Source organism: Callithrix jacchus, chromosome 2 (assembly GCF_049354715.1).
Source record: "Callithrix jacchus isolate 240 chromosome 2, calJac240_pri, whole genome shotgun sequence".
NCBI lineage: Eukaryota > Metazoa > Chordata > Mammalia > Primates > Cebidae > Callithrix > Callithrix jacchus.
In genome coordinates this window covers 54,120,871-54,148,265 of record NC_133503.1, presented here as the reverse complement: position 1 = coordinate 54,148,265, position 27,395 = coordinate 54,120,871, and the positions used below count along the sequence as shown (strand labels likewise).

Here is a 27,395-nt window from a genome sequence, read left to right as displayed (position 1 = left end):
TGTCCATTTTCTCTAATTTGAAGACTTAAGCAATTTCTCTAGAATGTTGAAGGCGAAATTCTGATTGGAGTGAATTTGAAAGACTGGGGACTAATGTAATAGAGGTATAAAAAGAAACAACCCTTTCACAAAGTTTGTTGTAAAAGTGTGCATAGACATGAAGCCAGAGGGGATAGATGAGGTCAAGGGAATATTAAATGGTAGATACCAGGGACCTGTTTTTATGCTGATGGAAGTAAGGCTTGAAAAGAGGGAGAGCTTGTTGCAGGAGTGATGGTGAAAAGTCAAGAGGGGACTGGACTCAGATGACAAGAAGAAAGAATAGCAGGGAATATAGAAATAGGTACAGGTACGTTTGTAGATGTGTTTGGAAGAACAAGGTATTCCATTCTGGGATTTCTGATTTTCTCAGTGAGCTATAAGTCAGAGTGGTAGAATCAGATTCAGCATGGGGTCGAAACTGGTTATGGGAAGAAGGTATGAAAACAGTCAAAGAGAATAGGAAAATGAATATACTAAGGGAAATTGTAGGCCCAGTGTTCACTGTTGTGCCAAACAAAGAATTGTGGCTATAAATTTTAAGTAAACCCAAACTGTTTGAGAAAGGAGATGGTTGGATTCAGCCAGGTTTGGGGCTTTGTGGAGTAAATACTCTTGAGGGAGGAGACAGGGGCTGTAATGATATTTTTTAAAGTTGATAATAAGTCCAGGTGCAGTGGCTCAAACGTGTAATCCCAACGCTTTGGGAGGCCAAGGTTGGTGGGTGACCTGAGGTTGAGAGTTCAAGACCAGCCTGACCAATGTGGAGAGACCCCATCTCTACTAAAACTACAAAATTAGCCAGGCATGATGGTGCATGCCTGTAATCCCAGCTATTTGGGAAGCTGAGGCTGGAGAATCACTTGACCCCAGGAGGCGGAGGTTGCAGTAAGCCTAGATGCGCCATTGCACTCCAGCCTAGGCGACAAGAGTGAAACTCTTATCTCAAAAAAAAAAAAAAATAGCCAGGTGTGGTGGCGCATACCTGTAATTCCAGCTACTCAGGAGGGTGAGGCAGGAGAACTGCTTGAATATGGAAGGCAGAGGTTGCAGTGGGCCGAGATTGCACCACTGCACCTCAGCCTGGGTGATAAAGCAAGACTTGTAAAAAAAAAAAAAGTTGATGATAGGGATGGATCATGAAAGCGGTGCTGCATGGGGTGAGGGGAAGTATAGAAAGACTGGTGTTGGTAAGTGATAGTGAAAATGGAAGGGGACTGGATCGGCCGTCTTGTGAAGGGGGAGCAGTATTGGCAGTAGGGGTGCTAGAGGAAATGAACAGAAAGGTAGTAGGCAGCAGTCAGGGGAGGATCTTCAGAAGAGTATTATTCCCAGAAAGTTTGATTCAAATTTCTAAATAGCTTGATCTGTTGACAATCAGATTGCATAACTTGGTGGTTTTCAAAGTCCTGGTCTTCAAAGATTGGAATACTCTAGTATTTATTTTTCTTTTTTAAAAAATAAAGCTGTACTGGCATTTTTCCCTGTCAAATGCTCTAATGTGTAGGAAGTGTGAATAGATAGAACCACTTTGTAGAATGCAGTTTTGTGGGGTTTTTTTGAGACAGTGTCTCACTCTGTCGCCAGGCTGGAGTACAGTGGCGCAATCTTGGCTCAGTGCAACCTCCATCTCCCGGGTTCAAGCAATTCTCCTGCCTCAGCCTCCCGAGTAGCTGGGACTACAGGCGAGCACTACCACGCCCGGCTAATTTTTGTATTTTTGGTAGAGACAAGGTTTCAGCATGTTGGTCAGGATGGTCTCGATCTCTTGACCTTGTGTCTGTCCACCTCGGCCTCCGAAAGTCCTGGGATTACAGGCTGGAGCCACTGCACCCGCTTGTACTTTTTATAAAGATGCATATATCTTAACATCCTGGCAGTTTCATTATGAGACATGAAACCTGAAATTGTCTTAGATGTATACATGCACATTAAAAGTATCTTTTTCTTGTAAAATAGGGAAGCCCTTCAAAGGAAAATAAATAAACTTTGGTACATTCACACAGTGAGGTACTAATACAATAGTGTAATGACTGGCCAGGAAGTAGAGTTACGTGTATCAGCATGGATGACTTACAAACAGAATGAGTGAAAAAAACAAGCTGCAGGAAAATAGGTGATAGCATATATATGAAGTTTTAAAACTTATAAACTCTGTATCTTATTTAGGAATATATACAAAGAAAGGCTAGGAATGATATAACACACAATTCACAAAAAGTGTTTGGCCTCTGGTAAAAGAAGAGAAGAAGAGATCTGGCAAGGAGAGAGGTTTGATGGAGGTGGAATGTACAGAGGACTTCAGCTCTATTGGTCATTATTTTTCTTAGGCAGGGTGGTAGATTACTTTCTTATGTGTCTGAAATAATTTATTTTCAAAAAGCTATTAGAATTTCTCAGTTTCTTCTGATTCATAAACTGACAGCCTTGGAATATGGAGGTCTAGAGTATAGAATTCTGTAACTTTTGTTAAGTTCACAGTTTAAAAAGTAGTATCACTTATAAAATAAAGATGATTTTCCAGTGGACTAGGACACGGTTATCTCAATTAGAAGAGTTGGTCAGGTGTGGTGGGTCACACCTGTAATCCCATCACTTTGGGAGGCGTGGATTGCTTGAGCCCAGGTGTTCAAGACCAGCCATGAGCAACATGGTGAAACAAGTGGATTGCCTGAGCCCAGCGTTCAAAACCAGCCATGAGCAACATAGTGAAACCCATCAGTACAAAAAAAATATAAAAGTTAGCCTGGCATGGCACATACCTATAGTCTCAGCTACTCTGGGAGGCTGAGATGGCAGGATTGCTTGGGCCAGGGAAGTCAAGGCTGTAGTAAGTGGTGATTGTGCCACTGCAGTCCAGCCTGGGCAACAGAGAGCAGAAAAAAAAAAGTTGCTGGACCCTTGCAAAAACTATAAAAGTTCCCTTAGAACAAAATCATGCTCCACTGTGAGCTTTGTACCAGGCAACATACACAGTATTACCTAATGCCAAGAGTTTGATCATAGAGAGGAAGGTTTTAACAAAACCAAGAAGCATAAGATGAGCACTTTTAAAAAAGGGAAAAACAAAATTATTTTTGGTTCTTTCCTCCTCCACCACCCCGAATGCACCTAACTTTAAGGAATGCACCAATGATAACTCTAAGCCAAAATGTTTACTAGAGACCCTGTTCTGACTTCATTTTTTGAGTAACATTTCTAATTCTTGTTTTTTAGGTACAAAGATGGCATAGTGGTTATAATTGACATCAGTAAGAAAGGAGAAGTTATTCATAGGCTTCGAGGCCATGATGATGAAATCCACTCCATAGCCTGGTGTCCCCTGCCTGGTGAAGATTGTTTATCTATAAACCAAGAGGAAACATCAGGTAGAGATGGTTTAAGTTCAGTACTCTTTAGACCTGAAGAACAGCGGGTAGAATTATATCATTTTATTTTATTTTATTTTTTGACAGGGAATTTCGCTCTCGTTGCCCATGCTGGAATGCAATGGCACGATATCGGCTTACTGCAACCTCAGCCTCCCGAGTAGCTGGGATTACAGGCATGTGCCATGATGCCTGGCTAATTTTTAGTAGAGATGGGGTTTCTCCATGTTGGTCAGGATGGTCTCAAACTCCCGACCTCAAGTGATCCACCCACCTTGGCCTCCCAAAGTGCTGGGATTACAGGCATGAGCCACTGCACCTGGCCAAATTATATCACTTTAATTATACCTAAAACTTCAGATTTTATAGTTAAGACCTATGAAAGAGATAGCTAAGTTTTGGGAACTCTTGCAAATTAAATTTTTTTATAAGTGCATGTTTAATGCAAATCAAAAACAAAATTGCCATCTCTCTCATAGAAGACCCTGAAATTACCAACGGGAATGCTTTGGCACAAGTTCCAGTAACAATTGGCTGCTACTTAGCCACTGGAAGCAAAGATCAAACTGTTAGAATCTGGAGCTGTTCGAGAGGCCGAGGTAAGATTGATGTTTCTTTTGTGATCTAACCTATGTTGATCTGGTGGAAATAGAAGTTTTTTTCTTCTGTCCTATTGTCCTGAGGGTGTGTCATCTTTCTGAGAGCAGTTCTTTATTTTTTGGTCTAGAATTCTGCTTCCTCATTTGAGCCTGGGCTGGATCTCTATTCTCCCAACATCTGGCTTTAGAGATGAATGTTTCCCATGCATTCCAGAAGAAAAGGACCCCTTCCTTTATAGAAGGGTCAGTGTTTGGCATGGGGAGCAGGTTATTTGTAGTAAGAGCAGGAATATTAGAACATGGTCTGGCCTAGGCCAGGAGAATGGAAAAGATCTCAAGAGTTAGAGCTTTTAATGCACAAATGCAGAATAAATTACATATACCCAGCATAGAATTATGTGTAAAAGCTCAATTTATCTGAATTATAGAGCCCCTCAGTCATTTAGCTTTCCCAAACTTCTCTTTGAACAGAACTTTTTTTTTTTTTTTTTTTTGAGATGGAGTTTTGCTCTTGTTTACCCAGGCTAGAGTGCAATAGCGCAATCTCGGCTCACCACAACCTCCACCTCCTGGGTTCACAATTCTCCTGCCTCAGCCTCCTGAGTAGCTGGGATTACAGGCACACGCCACCATGCCCAGTTAGTTTTTTGTATTTTTAGTAGACACGGGGTTTTACCATGTTGACCAGGATGGTCTCGATCTCTTGACCTTGTGATCCACCCTCCTCGGCCTCCCAAAGTGCTGGGTTTACAGGCTTGAGCCACCGCTCCTGGCCCGAGCAGAACTTTTTAAGTTTAAAAATTGAGAGAAACTCTAGGCAAAGTGAATATTTATAGTATATTATAGAATATAACCTTTATGGTAAAAACGTTGTGTTTCTCTTTCTAGGGGGCTTCTCTTCATTTTATTTTTTCCCCAGTTTTTTAAGCTTTGGTGGAAAGTAACATTTGCCATCTTTATCACTTTTAAATGTACATTTAAGTGGTATTAAGTACACTCATAAAGTTGTACAACTGTCATAACCATTCATCTCCAGAACTCTACTCTCCATTCCCTCCTCCCCCAGCCCCTGGCAACCATCATTCTGCTTTCTGCTCTATGACTCTATGGTTTTGACTACTCTGAGTATTTCTTTTGAGTGAAATTGTCCATATGGTGTGTCCCTTTTGTGATCGGTTTACTTCACTTAGCATATATCCCGAAGGTTCATTAATTTTGTAGCATGTGTCAGCATATCCTTCCTTTCTAAGGCTGAATAATATTCCATTGTATGTATGTCCCACATTTTGTTTATCCACTGATGGACATTTGGGTTGCTTCCATGTTTTACTATTCTAAATAATATACTATGAACATGGATATGCTTCCCACTTTATTTTAGACCGTGATAGTTTTATATTTACCCAAATGCATTAGTGCATGTAAAGCAAGTAGCACTCTGCTTGGCCTGTAGTCCAGGTTTCATCAGTGGTAGGTAACTAATAGTATAATTTTGGAAGACAGAACTTTTTTAAGTTTTGTAGACTACTTTTGTACATACTGCAGCTAAAACTCCAAGTAGGAACATGAGGCTGAGGATCCCTCCAGAAGGGGAACCTCTGGACTTAGAGATGTGTAGTATAATGGCCTTCAATTGCGATTGTGCAGCTGAATCAGCTGGAGAGTTTTTAAAAAATGTGAGTTCTTGTCCCCACCTCAGATCTACGGAGTCAGAATCTCTAGGAGTTAGGCCCTGACGTGTGTATTTTTTAAAGTTCCACCTGTGGTTCTGTTGCATAATACAGCTTAAAAAACAGTGATTAGAAGCGTGTCAGGTGGAGGTACTCCCCAGCCACAGCATGTTGACTGCCAGATTTTTCTTCTTTGTTGGATTTCTTGCCAACTAAAAATAGTAATCTCAACCTCTATCCTTTTCACCTTGGAGTTATGTCACTGTAATACTTGTGGGTATGCAACTGAGCTATGTTACTACCTGGATTCTCAGTTTGACTTGGGAACTCATTTTCCCAGACAAGAAAAACACTCTTAATATGTTGAAGTTGTCAGGATAACCTACGGAAGCTTGTTTGACCTAAATGTAGCTAGACTAGTATTAACCACTATTTATAATGGTTAACATTATAACCATTATAAACAACCATAGGAAAATGAGATCTGAATTCTACATGACCAAACTAACAAGTTTTTACAGCACAGATTTGAGTATTGTGAACTGCATGAATCATGCGTGTAGTTTCACTGTCTTGAGTGCCCATTGGCCTTCTTTTCATCTGCAGGGGTGATGATTTTGAAATTGCCCTTTCTGAAGAGAAGAGGAGGGGGTATAGACCCAACTGTTAAAGAGCGCCTTTGGCTGACACTCCATTGGCCCAGCAATCAGCCGTCACAGCTGGTATCTAGCTGTTTTGGGTAAGTTTTTGGGTCGTGCTTTCTTAGATGTATTTTGTTTTTCTATTTAGTCTCAAAGACTCCTAGGTTTCTCTTTGTAGATGGAGAAGGTAATGGCCAAAGCTTGTATTATGATGGGCCATTTGAAATGGAAAAATTATGAGACCAGTGCCTATGCTGTCAACTAACAGAGCTGTAAAAAGATCAAATAAGTGTAGTCTGGCAGTTAGGAGTATGGACTCTGAAGTTAGAACTAAATTTCAGAATCACTTCGCCACTTACTACCTTGTATTCATGAGCAGGTACCTTTATTTTTCTGAGCTTCAGTCTTTTCGTGTATAGAAAGAGGAGTCTTTCTCCGTCAGAGTCTTGCTCTGTCACCCAGCCTAGAGTGCAGTTGTGCAAACACAGCTCACTGCAGCCTCAACCTCCTGAGCTCAAGCAATTCTCCCACCTCAGCTTCCCAAGTAACTGGGACCATACATGTGCACCACCATGCCCAGCTAATTTTTTAATTGTTTGTAGAGATAGGGTCTCACTTTGTTGCCCAGGCTGGACTTGAGATCTGGGCTTCAAGCAATCCTCCTGCCTCGGGCTCCTAAAGTGCTGGGATCACAGATATGAGCTACCGTACCCAGCCTTCCCAGAGATATTTTGCGTATATTTCAGAATATGCAATTTTTCTCTCCTTAAAAGACAACAAATCATTTCGCAGCTGTGAGCCTAGACTCCGTGATTCAGCAGTCACTTGTTTTCAGATTGTTTGTAAAAGAACTAATGCTTATGTTTTTCCTTCACAGAGGTGAACTGTTGCAATGGGATCTCACTCAGTCTTGGAGACGGAAATACACCCTCTTTAGTGCTTCATCAGAAGGGCAAAATCATTCAAGAATTGTGTTTAATTTATGTCCTCTACAAACAGAGGATGACAAACAGCTGCTACTTTCTACATCAATGGATAGAGATGTAAGAACTGCTTATTTTCACTCAGCATTGTAGAGCAGCAGTTTACAACCTGGGTGGGATTTAGAGGGCTTTTTCAAACCACCTGTCAAGTCGTAATACCCTACCCCTGACTACAGTTTTAGAGTTACTGCTATAGATCAGCACAGGAATATATCAATAGTTCAGATGTAGGGAGAATGTGAAAACAACCAAAATGCTTTTTTGTTAGAGCAGACATAATAAAGAAGGGTAATTTTGCCAACAGAAGGATGTGTTAGGTCAGGCTTGTCCAACCCACAGCTTAGGATGGTTTCAAGCTCATCAGTTATTGTTAGTGTTAGTGTATTTTATGTGTGACCCAAGACAATTCTGCTTTCAGTGTGGCCCCAGGAAGCCAAAAGATTGGACATCCTGTGTTAAGTCCTCATGCTGTAGTTTATCCTAGTCTGCAGTTTATGTAGCGGAATAGAAATCTTTCCAAGAGAATTGACTTTATTTGCAAGTCTTACCTTACTGTTTTGAAATTAAGCTAGGCTTATTTGGTAGACTTCGTTTTCTCCCAAGCCTGTCTCTTAAACAAGTGATGACTAAAAACTTACCACTCCTCCTTCCCTGGGTATAAAATGTTCTGCCTTTTGAGAGAGCAGTTCTTTGATTTTTTCCACTGTGCTGAGGCCATCTTCTTCCTTAGAGTTTGCCAAATGAGGAGGTTACCAGTACTATAGTAGAATGGAAAGGTCACTGAACTTGGAGACAGGAGGTGTGGGTTCTGGTTTATTAATTGTGTAATCTGAATTCACTTGAAATCTTTGGGAATAAATACATATTAAGATCCTTTTAAGCAGCATAATTTATTACTGATTTTTTGTCTTAGTGCTTTCTTCATTTCCTACTGGAAGACATACAATATCCTTACCCACTCTTTGAGCCTATCCCATATCTGTTTCTTTTTCCTATTTCTCTGTTCTCTTTTATGTTTAGGCCCTTACCATTAATCTTTGCAGGTAAAATGTTGGGACATGGCCACCCTGGATTGCTGCTGGACCCTGCCTTCCCTTGGTGGGTTTGCATACAGCCTGGCTTTCTCTCCTGTGGACATAGGCTCTTTGGCCATAGGTGTTGGGGATGGCATGATCCGTGTATGGAATACACTCTCCATAAAGAACAACTATGATGTGAAAAATTTTTGGCAAGGTGTCAAGTCCAAGGTTACAGCGGTAAGGATTTCTTTTTTGAGCTTGTTTTGAATGTTTTTTTTTTTCAAATAGTTCTCTTTTATGCCTGTTCATTTAAATGAGCTCTGTTGAGAATAAAACGTTTTAAAGTATTTTCAATGAAGTTTGAAACCAGGAAAGCAGGAGGATCCTGTAAGCAAAACCATTATCCTCTAAATTCAGAGTTTATTAAGATTTTGTTCATCTCAGCATTTATTCTAATAGTAAGAAATTAGAAATGGCCTAACTGTATGTTCATAGAGAATATATTAAGTTATAATATAACCACATGTTGGAATGGCATCAAATTATTGAAAATGATAATGTAGATTCTTCCTTGATGTGGAAAAGTATTATAAATGAATTATGAAACATAGAATGCAGGTTATAAAACACTATGTGTAATTTTTTTGGTTTTCTCTAAAATGATACTTTTGGCTACTGAATCTAAAAGTAATAAATTTTTGTGGTTTAAAAAGAAAACCAAACAACACAAACAAGGAGAAAGCAAACATTTTTTTCCTACCCTCCACTCCAGTCCCCTATTTACAGAACCCAGAGAACCACTGTGGACAGTTTATGATATATCTTTTCAAATGTTGTAAACTGTTTAATATTACTGGAAATGTATTTCCAAATTCTTCCGGAATCTTTCATTCATTATACACTTGACAGTGTATAATGCACATCATTTACATATTTGAACCCATTTGGTTTTTTCAATTGTGTATATCTAAGTTTATTCGCAAATATGTCTAGAAGGAGAGATACAAAATCTGCAGTTGGTTTTTTGGATGAAAGACTACAGATGACATTGGCTTTGTTTTTAATATCCCTTTTTCTCCTTTAAATAATGAAGAAATCAGAGCAAGAAAGTTTTCCCTTTGGATGCTTAAAGTGTAATGTAAGGATTCCCTTAACTATATACCCCATTTCTTATATTCTCACTTGGAAACTCTTTTTTTTGTAGCTCTGCTGGCACCCAACCAAGGAAGGTTGCTTAGCTTTTGGAACTGACGATGGAAAAGTAGGATTGTATGACACTTACTCCAACAAGTAAGAAATGGGTGATTCTTCTTCCATTGTGGCTCAGGGAAGCCAAAAGATTGGACACCCCTGCTCTAGAATAATGCTTCACTCTATCCTTTTCATAACATTGCATTTTCAGTTTGAAGACTACAAATCAGTTGCTTGGTAGACGGTTCCACATTTAGGACTTGTCAGTTATCTCCTTGTGGTAGCTTCTAACATATTTCCATGTTACCTGCATTTTGTATGAACTGGAAGTTATGTCTAGAGCTACACTGTCCATTATAGTAGGCATTAACCACAGGTGATTACTGAGCACTTGAAAGGGGCCAAGTCTAAACTGAGATGTGCTGTAAGTGTAAAATAAACACCAGAGTTCCGAGCCTTAATATTAAAAAAAAAAATTTAATCTCATTAAATATTTTATTTTAATTGCATTTTAAATAATACTTTCGGTGTGCTGAGTTAAATAAAATACATCATTAAAATTTCACTTCTTTTGCTTTTTTTAAATGTTGCTACTAGAAAACTTTAGGTTACATATACAGTTCATATATATAGCTTACATTGTGTATCTATTGTACACTGCTACTCTAGAGGCTTGATTAGAATCCAAACCTGTATCGTTCAGTTTGGTAGCCATGTGTGGCTGTTTATACTTAAAGTGATTAAAATGAAATAAAATTAGAAATTCAGTTCCTCAGTCATGCCAGCCCCATTTTAAATGCACAAGAGCCATCTGTGACTAGTGGCTACCTTATCGGACAACACCGTTCTAGACAAGGCATTGGTGAACCATAGCCCACAAATTAAGAATGGTTTTACCTTTTCAAGTGGCTGGAGAAGAATCAAAATAATACCTTATGACATATGAAGATTAAATAAAATTCAGATTTTAGTGTCTTTAAGTAAAGTTTTATTGGGACATGGCTACACTCCTTTATTTACATTCTGTCTGGTTGCTTTTGTACTACCACAGCAGAGTAGAGTAGTTGTGGCAGGGACCACATGGCTCAGAAAGCCTGAAATATTTACAGAAAAGATTGGGAAACCTCTGTCTTAGATAATTCACTTCCGAGTGAAAATCATACTGCAGAGCTGTCCTTTTTTTTTTTTTGTGACGGAGTTTCGTTCATTCTTGTTGTCCAGGTTGGTGCAGTGGCATGATCTCTGCTCACCACAACCTTCACTTTCCAGATTCAAGCAACTCTCCTGCCTCAGCCTCCTGAGTAGCTGCAATTACAGGCATGTGCCACCACACCCAGCTAATTTTGTATTTTTAGTAGAGATGGGGTTTCTCCATGTTGGTCATGCTGGTGTTGAACTCCTGACCTCAGGTGATCCGCCCACCTTGGCCTCCCAAAGTGCTGGGATTACAGGCATGAGCCACTGCACCTTGCTAGAGCTGTTCTTTTTATATGCAGTTCTTGAAGTACTTATGTAGAACCTATGTACAGTTGACTATTCTCCTTAACGCTCAAAAACAAATACTGTCTTAAAGATTTATTTAAAATACACTGGTTTTTGATCAGATAAAACTGTTAAATAGCCCTGAGTCATTATGAAATTGCTAATTCTATTAAATTATTATCTCCTGGCTGTTATGAACTGAATATTCACACTAACAGTACAAAAGCCATGTAATAGCCAGGCAGTGGTGGGTATTGCTCTAGAGCTATTGTTAGGCGGCATTTTGCCAGAACAGCTTATTCTGTTTATTTTAGAAATAGGCTAAAGTATAAATTCGTGTGTTTATAAAGTATAAATTTATTTTAGAAATTTTGGTTCATTCTCTAGAATGCTCACTATAACTTTATCAGATAAGTGGAAGTAAGTCAGCTACTAATTATTCATAGGCTCTGGAATTCTAAAATCATAAAACGAATGTATGATAATTTATGTTAAAAGAAATAGCAGGGGCTGGGCGCAGCAGCTCACGCCTGTAATCCCAGCACTTTGGGAGGTCGAGGCAGGAGGATCACGAGGTCAGGAGCTCGAGACCATCCTGGCCAACATTGTGAAACCCCATCTCTATTAAAATACAAAAAACTAGCCGGGTGTGGTGGCATGCACCTGTAGTCACAGCTATTCGGGAAACTGAGGCTGAAGAATCACTTGAACCAGGGAGGCTGAGGTTGCAGTGAGCTGAGATCGTGCCACTGCACTTCAGTCTGGCGACAGAGCAAGACTCCATCTCAATCAATCACTTAATAACAGTGCTACCTGGTGTTTTCCCTATAAAGTTAAGCATTCTTTACTAACATGTCACACCACAATAGTATCATTATTTGATCACTATTACCACAGCAACCTTCGAAAATACTCTTAAGAGTATGCCTTTAAAAGACAGTCACAGGCCGGGCACAGCGGCTCATGCCTGTAATCCCAGCACTTTGGGAGGCTGAGGCAGGTGGATCATGAGGTCAAGAGATCGAGACCATCCTGGTCAACATGGTGAAACCCCGTCTCTACTAAAAATACAAAAAATTAGCCGGGCATGGTGGCATGTACCTGTAATCCCAGCTACTCAGGAGGCTGAGGCAGGAGAATTTCCTGAACCCAAGAGGCGGAGGTTGTGGTGAGCCGAGATCGCACCATTGCACTCCAGCCTGCGTAACAAGAGCGAAACTCCATCTCAAAAAAAAAAAAAAAAAGTCACAAACTGAAAATATCTCTACCCTGAAACCTTGTCTAAGTTTAAGAAATGTGATGTTAATGGCACAAAGTCTAAAATGACTTCTTTATCTTTTGCATGACTGGAAAGTGAATACATTTGGGTGATGATAATGTATGTTCTGGCTAGATGGGTAAGAGTAACATTTTTAGGGGGATAAAATATGTTTGCGACTTAATCATTTTGATAGTAAATATTATTTGATATTTAAATATTTAAATGTAAATATTACATAATAACTGCTGCTTTACGGTCAACTATCTGGAGCAAGATATTGCTGAGTGATTTTTCTCCAATTATTGGTAGTTATATTTATAATGAGGACATTTTAGAAAAAGATGGTCTGTTTTTCACTATGCCTTTTTGTTTAAATCTCTGCTTGTTCTCTCCCTCGCTCTTCTAAAGGCCTCCACAGATTTCTAGCACATATCATAAGAAGACTGTTTATACTTTAGCGTGGGGGCCACCAGTACCCCCGATGTCACTTGGTAAGTGTCTGAGAAATTTTTTAACAAATATGAGAATATTCTCTTTCTTTCAGTTTAATCCTAAAATATTAAAGATGGAGAGTCATAACTGTACTAGTGCACTGACTGCTTATGTGGACTACTTATGTCTCCAGGGGTTCATGAAGGCAGTAGTGACAGGTAATAAATCACAATTGCTGGGAGAAAACATTTAACCCACAATAAGCTCCAGACTCACTAAAGCATTGTTTCTTTCTTTTAGTTGAAATTTTTCATTGTGTGTATAGTTATCATGCTGGGTCCTGATACCCAGTCTAATATTCTTCACTAAAACTTACTGTCACTTTTTAATTTTATCAGAATAAGAATGTTACTTCAGTATGCCAACAGAATAATATCTGTTTTCACCCACCATAAAATCAAACTTAAAGTTTCTGAAATGATCTCTTGCCTTTGATTCAGATTCTGCCCCTTTCCCTCCTCTAGCCCATCAGTCTTTTTTTTTTTTTTTTTTTGTGAGACAAAGTCTTACTCTGTTGCCAGGCTGGAGTGCAGTGGCATGATCTCAGCTCACTGCAACCTCCATCTCCCGAGTTCAAGCGATTCTCCTGCCTCAGCCTCCCAAGTAGCTGAGACTACAGGCATGCACCACCACGCCCAGCTAATTTTTGTATTTTTAGTAGAAGCAGGGTTTCACCATGTTGGCCAGGATAGTCTCGATCTCTTGACGTCGTGATCCACCTGCCTCGGCCTCCCACGGTGTTGGGATTACAGGCATGAGCCACCATGCCCGTTATCTTTCTTTTTCTTATTCCTAAAGTAATGAGTCTTTTCTATTAGCTTTTTAAATAAGTATATTCTTCAAAAGTCTCTGATATGCTTTTCTTAACCATCTATGATGAAACAATTGTAAATTTCTGTAGGAATTGCATTACATAGGAAAGTAGTGTAAATTTTCAGAACTTGAGTAGCACTGGAATTTGTAGTTCATTTATTCATCACATATTTACGAGATATTTGATTTGTGATCTAGCAGTGGTAAAAGTAAAACTTGCTTTTGGAGAAACCCACCAGAATCACTGTTTGCTTCTTAAAAATTAACAAGAGGATTGTTGTGATACTAAGGAAATCACTGCTTTGACGACAGCTCCTTTAAATAAGACATAGAAAGTCCTACTGTGCTATATAATTCCCAAAGAGTACTCATTTCTGAAAGAATAAGCAAATTCTCAAAAGCCTTGCTTTAAGAATATATATGTTTGTTTTCTGATTCCACTTTTGGACCCCTACTATTAAGAATGCCAGAAGAATGTTTAAAGCAAATATGTTGCATCATATAAATTAACCTAAAATTACAGTAGTATACCTTTTTTACTTCTGCTCTCAACAACTGTTCAGATGGAAAAAAAGAATCTAATACATTTATTTTGATGTATTAGAATGTATCAAATATACAATTTTTTTTTTTTTTTTTTGAGACAGAGTCTCAAGGCTAGAGTGCAATGGCATGATCTCAGTTCACTGCAACTTCCGCCTCCTGGCTTCAATCAGTTCTCCTGCCTCAGCCTCCTGAGTAGCTGGGGATTACAGGCGTGAGCCATTATGCCCAGCTAATTTTTGTATTTTTAGTTGAGACGAGATTTCATGTTGGCCAGGCTGGTCTCGACCTCCTGACCTCAGAAGATCCACCCCCCTCAGCCTCCCAAAGTGCTGGTATTACAGGCATGAGCCACCATGCCTGGCCTCAAATATATAATTCCTCTAAAACATCTCATAGTGTGATATGGTCATACGATACCAACAAATAGTTAAGCTGGTGAAGTACAAACCTGATAATCTTTCTTTTCTTGTTTCATACAGGAGGAGAAGGAGACAGACCTTCCCTTGCTTTATACAGCTGTGGAGGAGAAGGGATTGTCTTACAGCATAACCCTTGGAAGCTTAGTGGAGAGGCCTTTGACATCAACAAACTCATCAGAGACAGCAATTCAATCAAAGTGAGTTCTGGTAATCCTAAGGTCTTTTCTTGATCTTTCTACGTCACAGATCCCTCTGGGTTTCCCATCTTGCAAAATAAATGCCTTTATTAGAGATCACCATCATCATATTAAGTCAGTTTTCTTAAATGTTCTTATAAGGCTGTGTGTGAATTTATGAGTTATAACATATAACTTAGGAGTCTTTATCCTTGAGTAAAACAAAGAAGTACCTCTCAGACAGTGGGTATGAGGCAAAAAACGAAAAGAACTACTGAAAGAAAAAAGGTTTGTCTCAATTGCAGTAATGATTTATTATTAGCTTTTCAGGTCTTAGATATAAAGCATCCTTTTCAGGCCAGCCACTTTCACCAAAGTGATATTGTGGTAAAAATATCAATAATATAGTGTCCAAATGCAAGTGCATGGTGCTTTATTGAAGACAAAATTGTCATTTTATTTTTAATTTTCTAGTAAAATGATTTTAGATTTACACAAAGCTGCAAAAATAATACCCATAATTTGTTTATGTCCCTTACATAGATTCCCACATTTAATCACATTTGCATTATCATTCTATCAGTATGCACCAGAACTGTCTTTTAAAGTCAGACCTTAAATGTTGAGATGTCCTTACCCTTTCTTTTTTGAAACGGAGTCTTACTCTCACCCAGGCTGGAATGCAGTGGCGCGATCTTGGCTCACTGCAACCTCCTCCTCTCAGGTTCGTGTGATTCTCCTGACTCGGCTTCCCAAGTAGGTGGGACTACAGTCTTGGGCCACCACGCCCAGATAATTTTTGTATTTTTAAGTAGAGACAGGGTTTCGCCATGTTGGCCAGGCTGATCTCTAACTTCTGAGCTCAGTTGATCCAACCATTTTGGCTTCCTTACCCTTTGAAATGAGTATTTTTATTTATTTATTTATTTATTTATTTACTTATTTATTTTTTGAGAGAGAGCCTCGTTCTGTCACCCAGGCTGAAGTGCAGTGATGCAATCTAAACTCACTGCAGCCTCTGCTTCCTTGAGTCAAGTGATTCTCGTCGCAGCCACCCAAGTAGCTGGGATTACAGGTGCATGCCAAGCCTGACTAATTTTTGTGCTTTTATTAGAAACAGGGTTTCACCATGGTGGCCAAGCTGTGGCCTCAAGTGATCCACCCACCTCGGCCTCCCAAAGTGCTGGGCTTATAGGCATCAGCCACCATACCCAGCCTAAATGAGCATTTTTATATTATTGCTCATTACTTTTGTATGGCTAGTGTAAAAGTAATATTTAATTATAAACTGAATTATATTGGTTGATTATATTCCCTCATTGTCTTAAATTTTATCTAAACATTAAAATTCAGCAATGAGTAAAAGAGACAAAATTCTTGTTCTAAGACTCTTTTAATTAATTGGCACTTGAATGTATGGATCAGAGGTTCATACTAGGAGTTTGCGCTGGAAATAGAAATTCGTAATCCCTTCACAATAATGATAAATGAAGAAGCTGAGGGCATGTATAAGGTGGGCTAAAGAGATAAATGAGAAGAGGGCCCAGGCAGCATATAGATATAAGAGGAGAATGATTGAGGGAATACCAGCATGTAGATATGAGAGGGGAATGATTTAGGGAAAGAAGCTTTGAAGGGATAAAAAACAAGGAGAGTGTATATAGTTTTTGTTTAAGACCATGGTTCCCATTTTGTTCAAGCCGATGGGCACAGATAAGTTTAATTAAATATGTTTCACCGGCTTAAGCATTGTAAACATTTAGTGCTTATTGGCCTTAGGGTTTTTTGCTTCTTCTTCTTCTTTTTTTTTTTGACCCAGTTAGGAAATGAGAATTAGAATGCTTGTTCTTAGTTATCCTTTGAGTAATTATGTAGATTATTTACAGGAAGAGCTGTTGTATAATTAGAACATTTTTTTAACTCTAGGGATTTTTTTTTCTCATGCTGTCATTGTTGATTTGTGAGATATGTTTAGAGTCAAGATTGGTTTGTTTTGCTTTCTAGTATAAATTGCCTGTACACACAGAGATCAGTTGGAAAGCAGATGGCAAAATCATGGCTCTTGGCAATGAAGATGGGTATGTATTTGCTTCTTTAAGATAAAAAGTTTGCAAATGCACATATATTTGATCACAAGCTGACTAATGCCATCCGTAATATTAGCTGGGGAGGCCCAGTTGTATTTGGCATTTTCAATGATTCTTGATATCCTCTGCTGATCCAGAAGTGCCTTGTGTCTTTGAGAACTACAGAATTACTTAGATATTTTCAGTTCATTGAGAGTATTTGGCTACACTGTATTTTGACTGTCTCGTGCCTCACCAAATGGTCATCTCGCATATTGAACTGCCTAAATCTCACTCCATTTTTTTTAAAGTAAGCCTAGTCAGAAATGCTTTCTAGATCTATGTCCTGTCCAATGTTAATCGTAGTAACGCAGTCCTAATTCAGCCATTGATTTGTTATTTCTTTTAGCTTCTCTCTGTGATCATTTGTCATTAACGCCTGATGAACACAATTTCATCAAGCATTGTTAGAATGTTAGGAGATTGTTACACTGAGGTAGTGTGGAAAGTTGAAATTTTAAAAAGTTTCATTTTTTTTAAAAAAAGAATTGTTAGGATATTGTTAGAATTTTTAAAAGCCAAATATGCTTTTTGCAGAATAACTTTTTATACTTGACTTTTTTTAATGAGAGAATGACCTTTGCAGTGATAGAGAGGGTTATCGTGTTCTACCTTATCTTTCCTTGGCTGATGGAGTGAGGGAGCTGCTGTTTGCATTGTAACTTGTAATTTGATCATCCATCTTTCTTGTTTTGATGTGTTTCTTATTCCAGAACAATAGAAATATTTCAGGTTCCCAACTTGAAACTGATCTGTACTATCCAACAGCATCACAAGCTTGTGAATACCATTAGCTGGCATCATGAGCATGGCAGCCAGCCAGAGCTGAGCTATCTGATGGCCTCTGGCTCCAACAATGCAGTCATTTATGTGCACAACCTGAAGACTGTCATAGGTAACTTTGGTTTCTTTCATACTGGATATGATACTTGTGTGTTCAGCTACTTTCCATTCTAATCTTTGTCCCTTTTTACTTTATGTTTGACATTAAGTATTATTCTTACTGCTTTTTCCGTTTCAAAGTAATAGATTCATCTTATTTTAAAATCCTTTCAAACATGACAAAAATGGTAACAGAAAATGGAGTTGGCCAGGCACAGTTGCTCATGCCGGTAATTCCGGCACTGTGGGAGGCCAAAGCAAGATTACTTGTGGCCAGAATTTTGAGACCAGCCTATTAAACGGTGAAGCTTAGTCTCTACAAAAAATTAAAAATAAAAAAACAAATTAGCCAGGTTAGAAGTGCACACCTATAGTCCCAGCTACTTGGGGAGCTGAGCTGGGAGGATCATTTGATCCTAAGAGTTTGAGGCTGCAGTGAGCTCTGTTTGTACCACTGCACCCTAGGCTGCATAACACAGCACACCCTATCTCAAAAAAGAAAGGAAAAAAAATGAGATTTTCCCCTAAAATCTCATCATTCAATAACCAGTGTTGTTAGTTTGCTGCATATTTTCTCTAGATTTTATAATAAAATCTTAGCCTACATATGTATATATGTTAGTATATATTAATAGGTTTTCACCTCTGTACTTGTATGAAAGAATAATCTTTTGTCCCTAGCTAAAAAGAAATCACTGTATATAATATATACTGTTTGCAGTTTTTTCCTTTAAATTTATGTTTATCATGGACATCTTTTTGTGTCAGTACATTAAAGATCAATCTTGCTGTTATTAACAGATATCTGTCGGCCAGGCACAGTGGCTCATACCTGTAATCCTGACACTTTGGGAGGCCATAGTGGAAAGATAGCTTGAGACCAGGAGTTTGAGACCAGCCTGGGCAATGTAGTGAGACCCCTCCTCTACAAAAAAAAAAAAAAATTTTTTTTAATTTTCTGTTTATTCCATTATATGGACATACCATAATTTATCCATTTCACAATTAAATGACATTCAAATTATTTACTTTTTTTTACAATTTACGTACTATTATAATAAACTGCCTTATACATGTATCTTCATGAACATGAATAATTTTCATACAGAAAATTCTAGAAGTGGAATTCTTGGTAAAAAAGATGTAGTTTTTTTTATAGTTATTGCTAAGCTGCTCTCTAAAAACATTATCCCATTTAATACTCCCTCCAGCAGTTTTTGAGTGTTAAACACAAACACAGGACACATACCTCATTCCCGTGTTTGACTGCACCTGATCCTCATAAATCCTGTGAGGGTGATAGGTATTGTTATCCTTGTTTTCCCAAGATTAAACTGAGGCCTGGAGAGGTTAGCTATTCAAGCAAGTATCATCACTAATATATGATAGAGCCTAGATTCAACCTCAGAGTATCTAGTTGCAGAGTCTGTATGTGTTCTAGCAAGTGCTATTCCACCCCTAGTGAGTTAACTTCCATATGGGTATGATTTATTCCATAAGGAATCTTAAATTTCATTGAGGCCCCTTCGGCACCTGGGAAAAGCATAGTAGGTGGTCAGAAGAGCCATTTTTAAATATGAGTGAAGTGGAATTACTTTTTTCCTAATATGAAGAATTTATAATCCAACACTGAACTGTTTTCAGAGTGTTATAAAACATACTCTCAGCCATAGTGAAAGTAGTTGACATTTTCACTTCTCTAGAATTTACTTCCAGTAGCTTTTTTATTTTTATATTTTTGAGACAGAGTCTCCCCTGTCATCCAGGCTGGAGTGCACTATCTCGGCTCTCTGCAGCCTCCGCCCCCAGGTCCCAGTTCTAGCAGTTCTCCTGCCTCACCCTCCTGAGTAGCTAGGATTACACCCACATGGCACCATGGCCAGCTATTTTTTGTACTTTTAGTAGAGACGGGGTTTCACCATGTTGCCCAGGCTGGTCTCAAACTCCTGATCTTGTGATTCAGCCACCTCGGCCTCCTAAACTTCTGGGATTACAGGTGTGAGCCATTGTACCTGGCCCTTCCATTAGTTTTCTAAGAATCTTATTTGTAACAAGAAAAAATATTTTTGGTTCTAGTAGTGATTCTCCTGAATTAAAAGCAATATGGAAAAATTATTAAAATATAGATACATTTTTCTAATGGTAAGAGACAGTGTCTAATGAACGTATGTTAGCTGATTCTGATCTTATGATTATTATTGGGATTCCAAATTAATCATCCACTTTATATCACATCTACTAAATAATAGAGAAGGGAAGAAAACTGCCAGAATTCATTCAGTTAATTTTTACCTTCTTATTTTGAAAAAGTGAGACTTAGAGGAAAGTTACAAGAATTGTACAAAGAAATCCCATGTACTTTTTCCTATTAATAGATTGAACAGTTTTTAATGTGTTGTCACATTAGCTTTATTCTGTGTGTGCATGTTTATGTAGTGTTTCCTATCCATTATCAGTTCGTTGGTTTAACTTAATATACAATAGTTTCATCTTTCCCCAAAAATATATATAACTATTATTTGTCAATTTAAACAAATAGTTGAGGCTAGGCATGGTGGCTCATGCCTGTAATCCCAACACTTTAGGAGGCCATGGCAGGAAAATCACTTGAAGCCAGGAGTTCAGGACCATCCTGAGCAATGTAGCAAAACCCCAACTCTATAAAAGTTTTAAAAATTAGCTGGGCATGTGGGCATGGTAGCTCACATCTGTAATCCCAGCACTTTGGGAAGCCAAGGCAGACGGATCACCTGAGGTCAGGAGCTCGAGATCAGCCAGACCAACGTGGAGAAACCCTGTCTTTACTAAAAATGCAAAATTAGCTGGGCGTGGTGGCACATGCCTGTAATCTTAGCTACTCAGGAGGCTGAGGCAGGAGAATCGCTTGAACCTGGAAGGTGGAGGTTGCAGTGAGCCAAGATCGTGCCATTGCACTCCAGCCTAGGCAACAAGAGCACAATTCCGTCTCAAAAAAAAAACAAAAATAGCTGGACATGATGGCGCAGTTACTCACAGGCTGAGGTGGGAGGATCCCTTGGGCCCAGGAGTTGGAGGCTGCATGCAATTAGCTATGATTGTGTCATTGTACTTCACCCTTGGCCACAAAGTAAGACCTAGTCTCTTTAAAAAAAAAAAAAGGTCAAATAATCTGACACCCATATTCTAGTTGTGTCAGTTGATCCAATAATGTCCTTAATAGTGATTTTTTTTTCTCCGGTGCAGATTCCAACGCAGGATTACCTGTTTGCATTTGGTATTTGGTTGTCTCCTTTCATCTATAATAATTTCTCAGCCTTTTAAGAATTATTTATGTATATATTTATTTATTTTTTAGAAACTGGATCTCACTGTGTTGTCCAGGCTGGAATGCAGTGGTGCAGCCATAGCTCACCACAGCCTCCAACTCCTCCTGGGCTTAAGCCATTCTCCCACCTCAGCCTCCTGAGTAGCTGGGACTACAGGTGCACACGACCATTGCCTGGCTAGGCTGTGTGTGTGTGTGTGTGTGTGTGTGTGTGTGTGTGTGTGTTTTCCTTTTCCTTTTCCTTTTTTTTTGAGACAGGGTCTCACTCTGTGATCCAGGCCGGAGTGCAATGGCGCGATCTCGGCTCACTGCAATCTCTGACTCCCAGGCTCAAGCAATCCACCTATCTCAGCCTTCCACGTAGCTGGGACTACAGGTGTATACCAACACCTCTGGTTAATTTTTATATTTTTTTGTAGAGTCAGGATTTAATCAGGCTGGTCTTGAACTCCTGAACTCAAGCAATTTGCCTGCCCTGGCCTCCCAAAGTTCTGGGATTACAGGCATGAGCCAACATGCCTGGCCAAGGCAGCCTTTTTTTTTAATCTTACATGACATTTTTCAGGAAGATAGGCACTCATTTTGTAGACGCTTTCTCATTTTGCATTTGTCTGGTATTTCCTCATTACTATATTCAGATTATACATTATAGCTAGAATATCCTGGAATATCCTAAAAGTGATAATGAGAGCTAACACTTCTTGTGGTAATCTTATATGCTAAGTACTGTGGATGTACCCACACTCTTAATAAGTAACAGTGTTGCCTGCTAAAAATCGCCTAAGCTCGGGAGGCTGAGGCAGGAGAAACGCTTGAACCCAGGAAGCGGAGTTTGCAGTGAGCTGAGATTGCGCTGTTGCACTCCAGCCTGGGCAACAAGAGGGAAACTTTGTCTCAAAAAAAAAAATCACCTTGAAAGTGTGTGGCAAAATCTTGATTCTTGCCATGTGCATGCCTTCCTGGATATGCTTTTTGCTTGTTTTGTTTTTTGTTACTCTTAGCAGTGACATATTTCCCTTGCCTTTTAGAGAGCAGCCCTGAGTCTCCAGTGACCATTACAGAGCCCTATCGGACTCTCTCGGGGCATACAGCCAAGATCACCAGTGTGGCATGGAGCCCACATCATGATGGAAGGCTGGTATCTGCTTCCTATGATGGTACAGCCCAGGTACTATTGTGTCCTTGTCCCTGTGGTCCTTCACTATATTCTTTAACAAACTCTTCTTTCTCCCGAGTTGTGAACAGGTTTTCCCTCCTTCATTATCATCATCTACAGAAGGAGATGTTCTGGGATCTAAGGAGGCATTTAGTTTTATTCCTCATAGCTAGGCCTTTAGCAGGCTAAGACTGGGTTTTTTTTTTGTGGGGGGGGGGGGTTGTTTGTTTTTTTACTTAGGTGAAGGGAAAAGTATCAATAGGAACTAGCTAACTCTAACATTTTTACAGATTTCTCTCTGATTCACTATCAGTATGGTGGACTAACATGATGTGCAGAGTACTCTCTTCTGTTCAGACACTGAAATGCTGGCTAAAAATCACAAAATTTTTAATAATAAATTGGTAAGTTAGAAATCTCCAAGTTCTAAAAAAAGTAAAGATGAAATGCCAAGCCAGATCTATGAGAGAGGACTTCTGGATATCAGAACTAGAATAGACATTAGGAGCTGGAGACCTAACATCCGTGATGTTTCTGTCTCTCAGTGTTGAGTTGTAACTGAGCTGACTGCGCAAAGCTAGGAGCCGCAAATTGCTGCCTTCTGTGAAGCTGAGTTCAGAATAATTCAAGAAATAGAAAGGAAATTGGTGAATTGCTCAAGGAATTGGAGACAGAAGAATAACCTAAGAAAAATTAGAACTGTAATTTCTGGAGTAGTTATGGGCTATTTTCTTCATGATACCAGAATCTCAAGCCCAAAAGTTAACATACAGTGTAGGTTTGAGACTAAAATCCATAGGACACCAGTAGAAGCTCATTGAAAATCATCGCCATAGGAATGCCTGTACATCTCAGAGCACAGAAGCCTCCCACAGGAAATAGGACTCTTCTGAAATTGAACTTCTAAGAGAAAACTCCAAATCACATGAGGAAATAAGAAGCCATAGATTTTTGTTTTTTTTAATTAGAAAACATACCCCCAAACAATAGAATGACCAGAAAATGTCTATTCGGTCGTACTTTTGGGTTTAGGTGTGGGATACTCTCCGGGAAGAACCCCTGTGTAATTTCCGAGGACATCGAGGTCGACTGCTTTGTGTGGCGTGGTCTCCTTTGAACCCAGACTGCATCTATTCAGGGGCAGATGACTTTTGTGTGTACAAGTGGCTCACTTCCATGCAAGATCATTCCCGGCCTCCTCAAGGTCAGTCAGAACCTAGGGCTTATCTAATTATTTTTCTCCCTTTCTTAATAATTTAGTTCATCAGGATTGAGCAAGGAATACATTTGTGCAGGACATTAGTGTCCGTATGGCATGGGTCTAAGTCTAAGCAAGAAGGCAGCCACAAGGGCTTGAGAACAGCACCACCTACAATAGGAAAGAGCATACCTAGCACTCAGATCTTGGTTTCTTTTTTTCAGACAGAGTCTTGCTCTGTTGCCCAGACTGGAGTGCAGTGGCACAATTTTGGTTCACTGCCGCCTCCACTTCCTGGGTTAAACCGATTCTTGTGCCTCAGCCTCCCTAGTAGCTGGGACTACAGGTGCATACCACCATGCTTGGCTAATTTTTTTGTATTTTTAGTAGAGACAGTGTCTAGACCAAGCTGGTCTCGAACCCCTAGCCTCAAGTGATCTACCCACCAGCCTCCCAAAGTGCTGGGATTACAGGCATGAGCCACTGTGCCCAGCCCAGATCATGGTTTCTAAATATCATTCTCCATTAAAAGTGTCCATGGCTTCTTGGAGAAATGGCTGGTTCCAGACTGGGACAGGAAAAACACAAACTGAAACTGAAATGTTCTTATGCTAGAGAAGAAGGCAGTACTCAAAGACTTAAGGAGACATGTCAAATGGACAAAAGAGACAGCTTGAAGAGGCTCCCACTGACTAAATCTGAGACAGTAGGTGAAAAGAAATAAGAGGAAAATTCCATTTCTAGCTAAGAAAGATTTATTGGTATCAGATATGCCATAAGCAACTAGAAGACTAGACAAAATATATTAAGCAACTGCTGGGCACATGGCTCAGGTCTATAATCCCAGCACTTTGGGAGGCCAAGGCTAGAGAATCACTTGAGGCCAGGAGTTTGAGACCAGCCTGACAAATCACGAGATCTCATCTGTACCAAAAATTAGAAAATAAAAGTAAATAGGAAAAATTGGCCAAGTATGGTGGCTTACTCCTATAATCCCAACACTTTGGGATACTGAGGCAGGAAGATGGCTTGAGCGCAGGAGATCAGCCTGGGCATCATAGGGAGACACTGTTTCTGTGAAATAAAATTTTTTTTTTAATTTTAAATAAAAGAATATATTAAACAACTAGAAATTCACACCCAAAGAAATGAAATGATATGTCCACGTAAAGACTTGTAAAAGAATGCTCATAGTAGCTTTATGTGTGATCACCAAAAACTGGTAACAATCCAAATGTCTGTCATCAGATAAATGAATTAATTGTGGTGTATCCCTACAGTAGACTTCTACCTAGCAATAAAAAGAAGGTAACAACTGATAAAGAACAAAATGGATGAATCTCGATAAAACATTATGCCAAGCAGATGCAGCCAGGCACAAGAGACTACATACTGTATAATTCTGTTTATGTGAAATTCTTGTGTTTTTTTTTTTGAGGCAGAGTCTCACTCTGTCACCCAAGGCTGGAGAGCAGTGGCACACTCTTGGCTCACTGCAACCTCCGCCACCCAGGTTCAAGTAATTCTCTTGCCTCGGCTTCCTAAGTAGCTGTGACTACTGATGCACACCTCATGCCCAGCTAATTTTTTGTGTTTTTAGTAGCGATAGAGATTACCATGTTGGCCAGGCCGGTATTGAACTCCCAGCCTCAGGTGATCTGCCTGCCTTGGCCTCACAAAGTGCTGGGATTACAGGCGTTAGCCACTGCACCCAGAGTATGTGAAATTCTTCAGTAGGCAAAACTAAACCACAATAGGAGCAGATTAGTGATTACTAGGGCTCAAGCAGGAGGTATATCTTACCGCAAAGAGGCTTGATGGAAATATTAGATTGGTGCAAAAGTAATTGTGGTGGTGGGTAGGTTATATAACTACATACATCTGTCTCAACTCATCAAAGTATTAAAAAGTGGGTGTATTTTATATTACATCTCAAAGATTATTTTAAAATAAGCAAAGGATAAAAACCTTAAAATGTAAATATAACAGTAATGGAGGAATTAATGAGTCCAGACTGATATAATAAATCAGTGCCTAAATAAACGGAGAGAAGCACAAGCTCTTTCCTGTGGTATAATGCCAACTAATGAATGTAGAGTGAAATGTTGGAATTGGAAGTTCACCCTTTGGGCCAGGCACAGTAGCTCATGCCTGTAATCTCAGCACTTTGGGAGGCGAGCTGATCACTTGAGCCCAGGAGTTTGAGACCAGCCTGGTCAACATGACAAAACCCCATCTCTGCAAAAAAAAAAAAAAATACAAAAATTACCCAGGCGTAGTGTCACACACTTGTAGTCCCAGCTATTCGGAAGGCTGAGGCAGGAGGATTGCATAAGCCTGGGAGGTCAAGTAAGGCTGCAGTGAGCTGAGATTCTGCCACTGCACTCCAGCCTAGGCAACAGAGCAAGAGCCTGTCTCAAAAGAAAAAAATTCACCATTTGGCAGTCATCATGGTAACAGTTTTTAATCAAGAAACATCAGTGAATACTAAAGCTAGTAGATGCAAATTTTTAGTATTTAAACAGGGGAAATACCCTTTTAGGGAGTAACCTGTAAGACACCCCTTAATCAGGAGATCAAAGTAAACCAAATGGGACAAATAAAAATAAGCTGCTACCTCATAGATTGCCGGATGAACATAGCAGCACTAATGTACATTCCAGTTAAAGATGCGAACCCTAAATCTGGTCGTGAAAAATGTCTGGCAGACCTAAATTGAGGGAAGTTGGACAAAATAACTGTCCCGTAATCTTCAGAAATTTCAAATTATGAAAATCAAAGAAAAACCATGCGACTAACTGTTCCAGGCTGAAGGGAAGCAGAGAGGCATGACAACCAAATGTACTGTGTGATCCTGAATTGATTCCTTTCGCTATAAACAACATCTGGGTAAAATTGGCAGAACTTAAGTAGAGTGTACGGAGTAGATGACAGTATTGTATTATGTTAATTTCCTGATTTCCATAGTTGTACTGTGGTGATAATGGAGCATATCCTTGTTCATAAGATACACACTGAAGTATTTGGGTGCTATTGGGCATAATGTTTATGATTTAATGAAATCTCAAAAGAGTTTGGTTAATATTATGATAATATAACTCGAAAAGTTCATTGGGAATGAAGGGAAAGGGTAAAAATGCTATTAAAGAGTACTGAGGTATTGGAGTTTACCTTTAGAATGCTTTTAACCAAGAATGTACCTTTTAGTCTTTCCTTCTTTATTTTGATTCCTGTAGGCAAAAAAAGTATTGAATTAGAGAAAAAACGACTCTCTCAACCTAAGCCAAAGCCGAAAAAGAAGAAAAAGCCCACCTTGAGAACTCCTGTAAAGCTGGAATCGATAGATGGGAATGAAGAAGAAAGCATGAAGGAGAACTCAGGACCTGTTGAGAATGGTGTGTCAGACCAAGAAGGGGAGGAGGAAGCACGGGAGCCAGAATTACCCTGTGGCCTGGCTCCAGCGGGTACGTGGCAGAACACTATGTATCACTAGGATCTCATGTCTAGGAGACTAAGCTAGGTCCTTACTCAGTTTGAAACTTTGCTGTCTCAGACCTTCCCATTTTATTTTTTTTCAAGCTTTATTCAAGTCTCTAAAATAAACATCTTTGAAGTTTTAAAGGGGTTCTAGTGGATGTTTGGGGTGGAAATAGTAAATTTCTATAGCGGAAACTTCTTATTCAACTTGGGCAAGGTAGAAAACCGTGGGACAAAGTGAAGCTGAGATAGTTGTGTACATAGAAAATTACATGAGAAAAGTTTTAATAGTCTGACATTAGCCACATTTATTGAAAGAAACCACTGTATCTTACAAATACCAGACCTAGAAGCTACCACCACTGTGGGAACTTGCAAGCTCTCACTCCTCTTACCTGGAGTTTATACCTGGCTTTCTGTCTTCTCACAGAAAAAAATGTGTAAGTGCTTACTAGGTTCTTCTGGTGAGGTAAGCTATAGTGGTGGTTCTCAGATTTCTCACAAAACAGTGTTCCATCACTAATTTATGATAATCTATTTCTAGTTTAAAGAC

The 27,395-nt window shown here is 39.3% G+C and overlaps 1 protein-coding gene across 3 annotated transcripts in view; it reads left to right on the top strand.

Annotated features, from left to right (window-relative positions):
• The window catches only part of GEMIN5 (gem nuclear organelle associated protein 5), a 54,401-nt gene that overhangs the window by 2,899 nt on the left and 24,107 nt on the right, over positions 1 to 27,395 (top strand). For 2 of the 3 annotated variants that reach the window (XM_035289366.3, XM_035289351.3), the window contains exons 4-16: positions 3,256 to 3,407; positions 3,887 to 4,006; positions 6,283 to 6,415; positions 7,195 to 7,360; positions 8,344 to 8,556; positions 9,524 to 9,609; positions 12,662 to 12,744; positions 14,584 to 14,720; positions 16,704 to 16,777; positions 17,539 to 17,720; positions 22,040 to 22,179; positions 23,200 to 23,371; positions 26,602 to 26,829. In XM_035289366.3, the coding sequence (XP_035145257.1) occupies positions 3,256 to 3,407; positions 3,887 to 4,006; positions 6,283 to 6,415; positions 7,195 to 7,360; positions 8,344 to 8,556; positions 9,524 to 9,609; positions 12,662 to 12,744; positions 14,584 to 14,720; positions 16,704 to 16,777; positions 17,539 to 17,720; positions 22,040 to 22,179; positions 23,200 to 23,371; positions 26,602 to 26,829 (1,886 nt within the window). The remainder of the gene's footprint in view (positions 1 to 3,255; positions 3,408 to 3,886; positions 4,007 to 6,282; positions 6,416 to 7,194; positions 7,361 to 8,343; positions 8,557 to 9,523; positions 9,610 to 12,661; positions 12,745 to 14,583; positions 14,721 to 16,703; positions 16,778 to 17,538; positions 17,721 to 22,039; positions 22,180 to 23,199; positions 23,372 to 26,601; positions 26,830 to 27,395) is intronic. The other variant, XM_035289359.3, reaches the window with a different exon arrangement.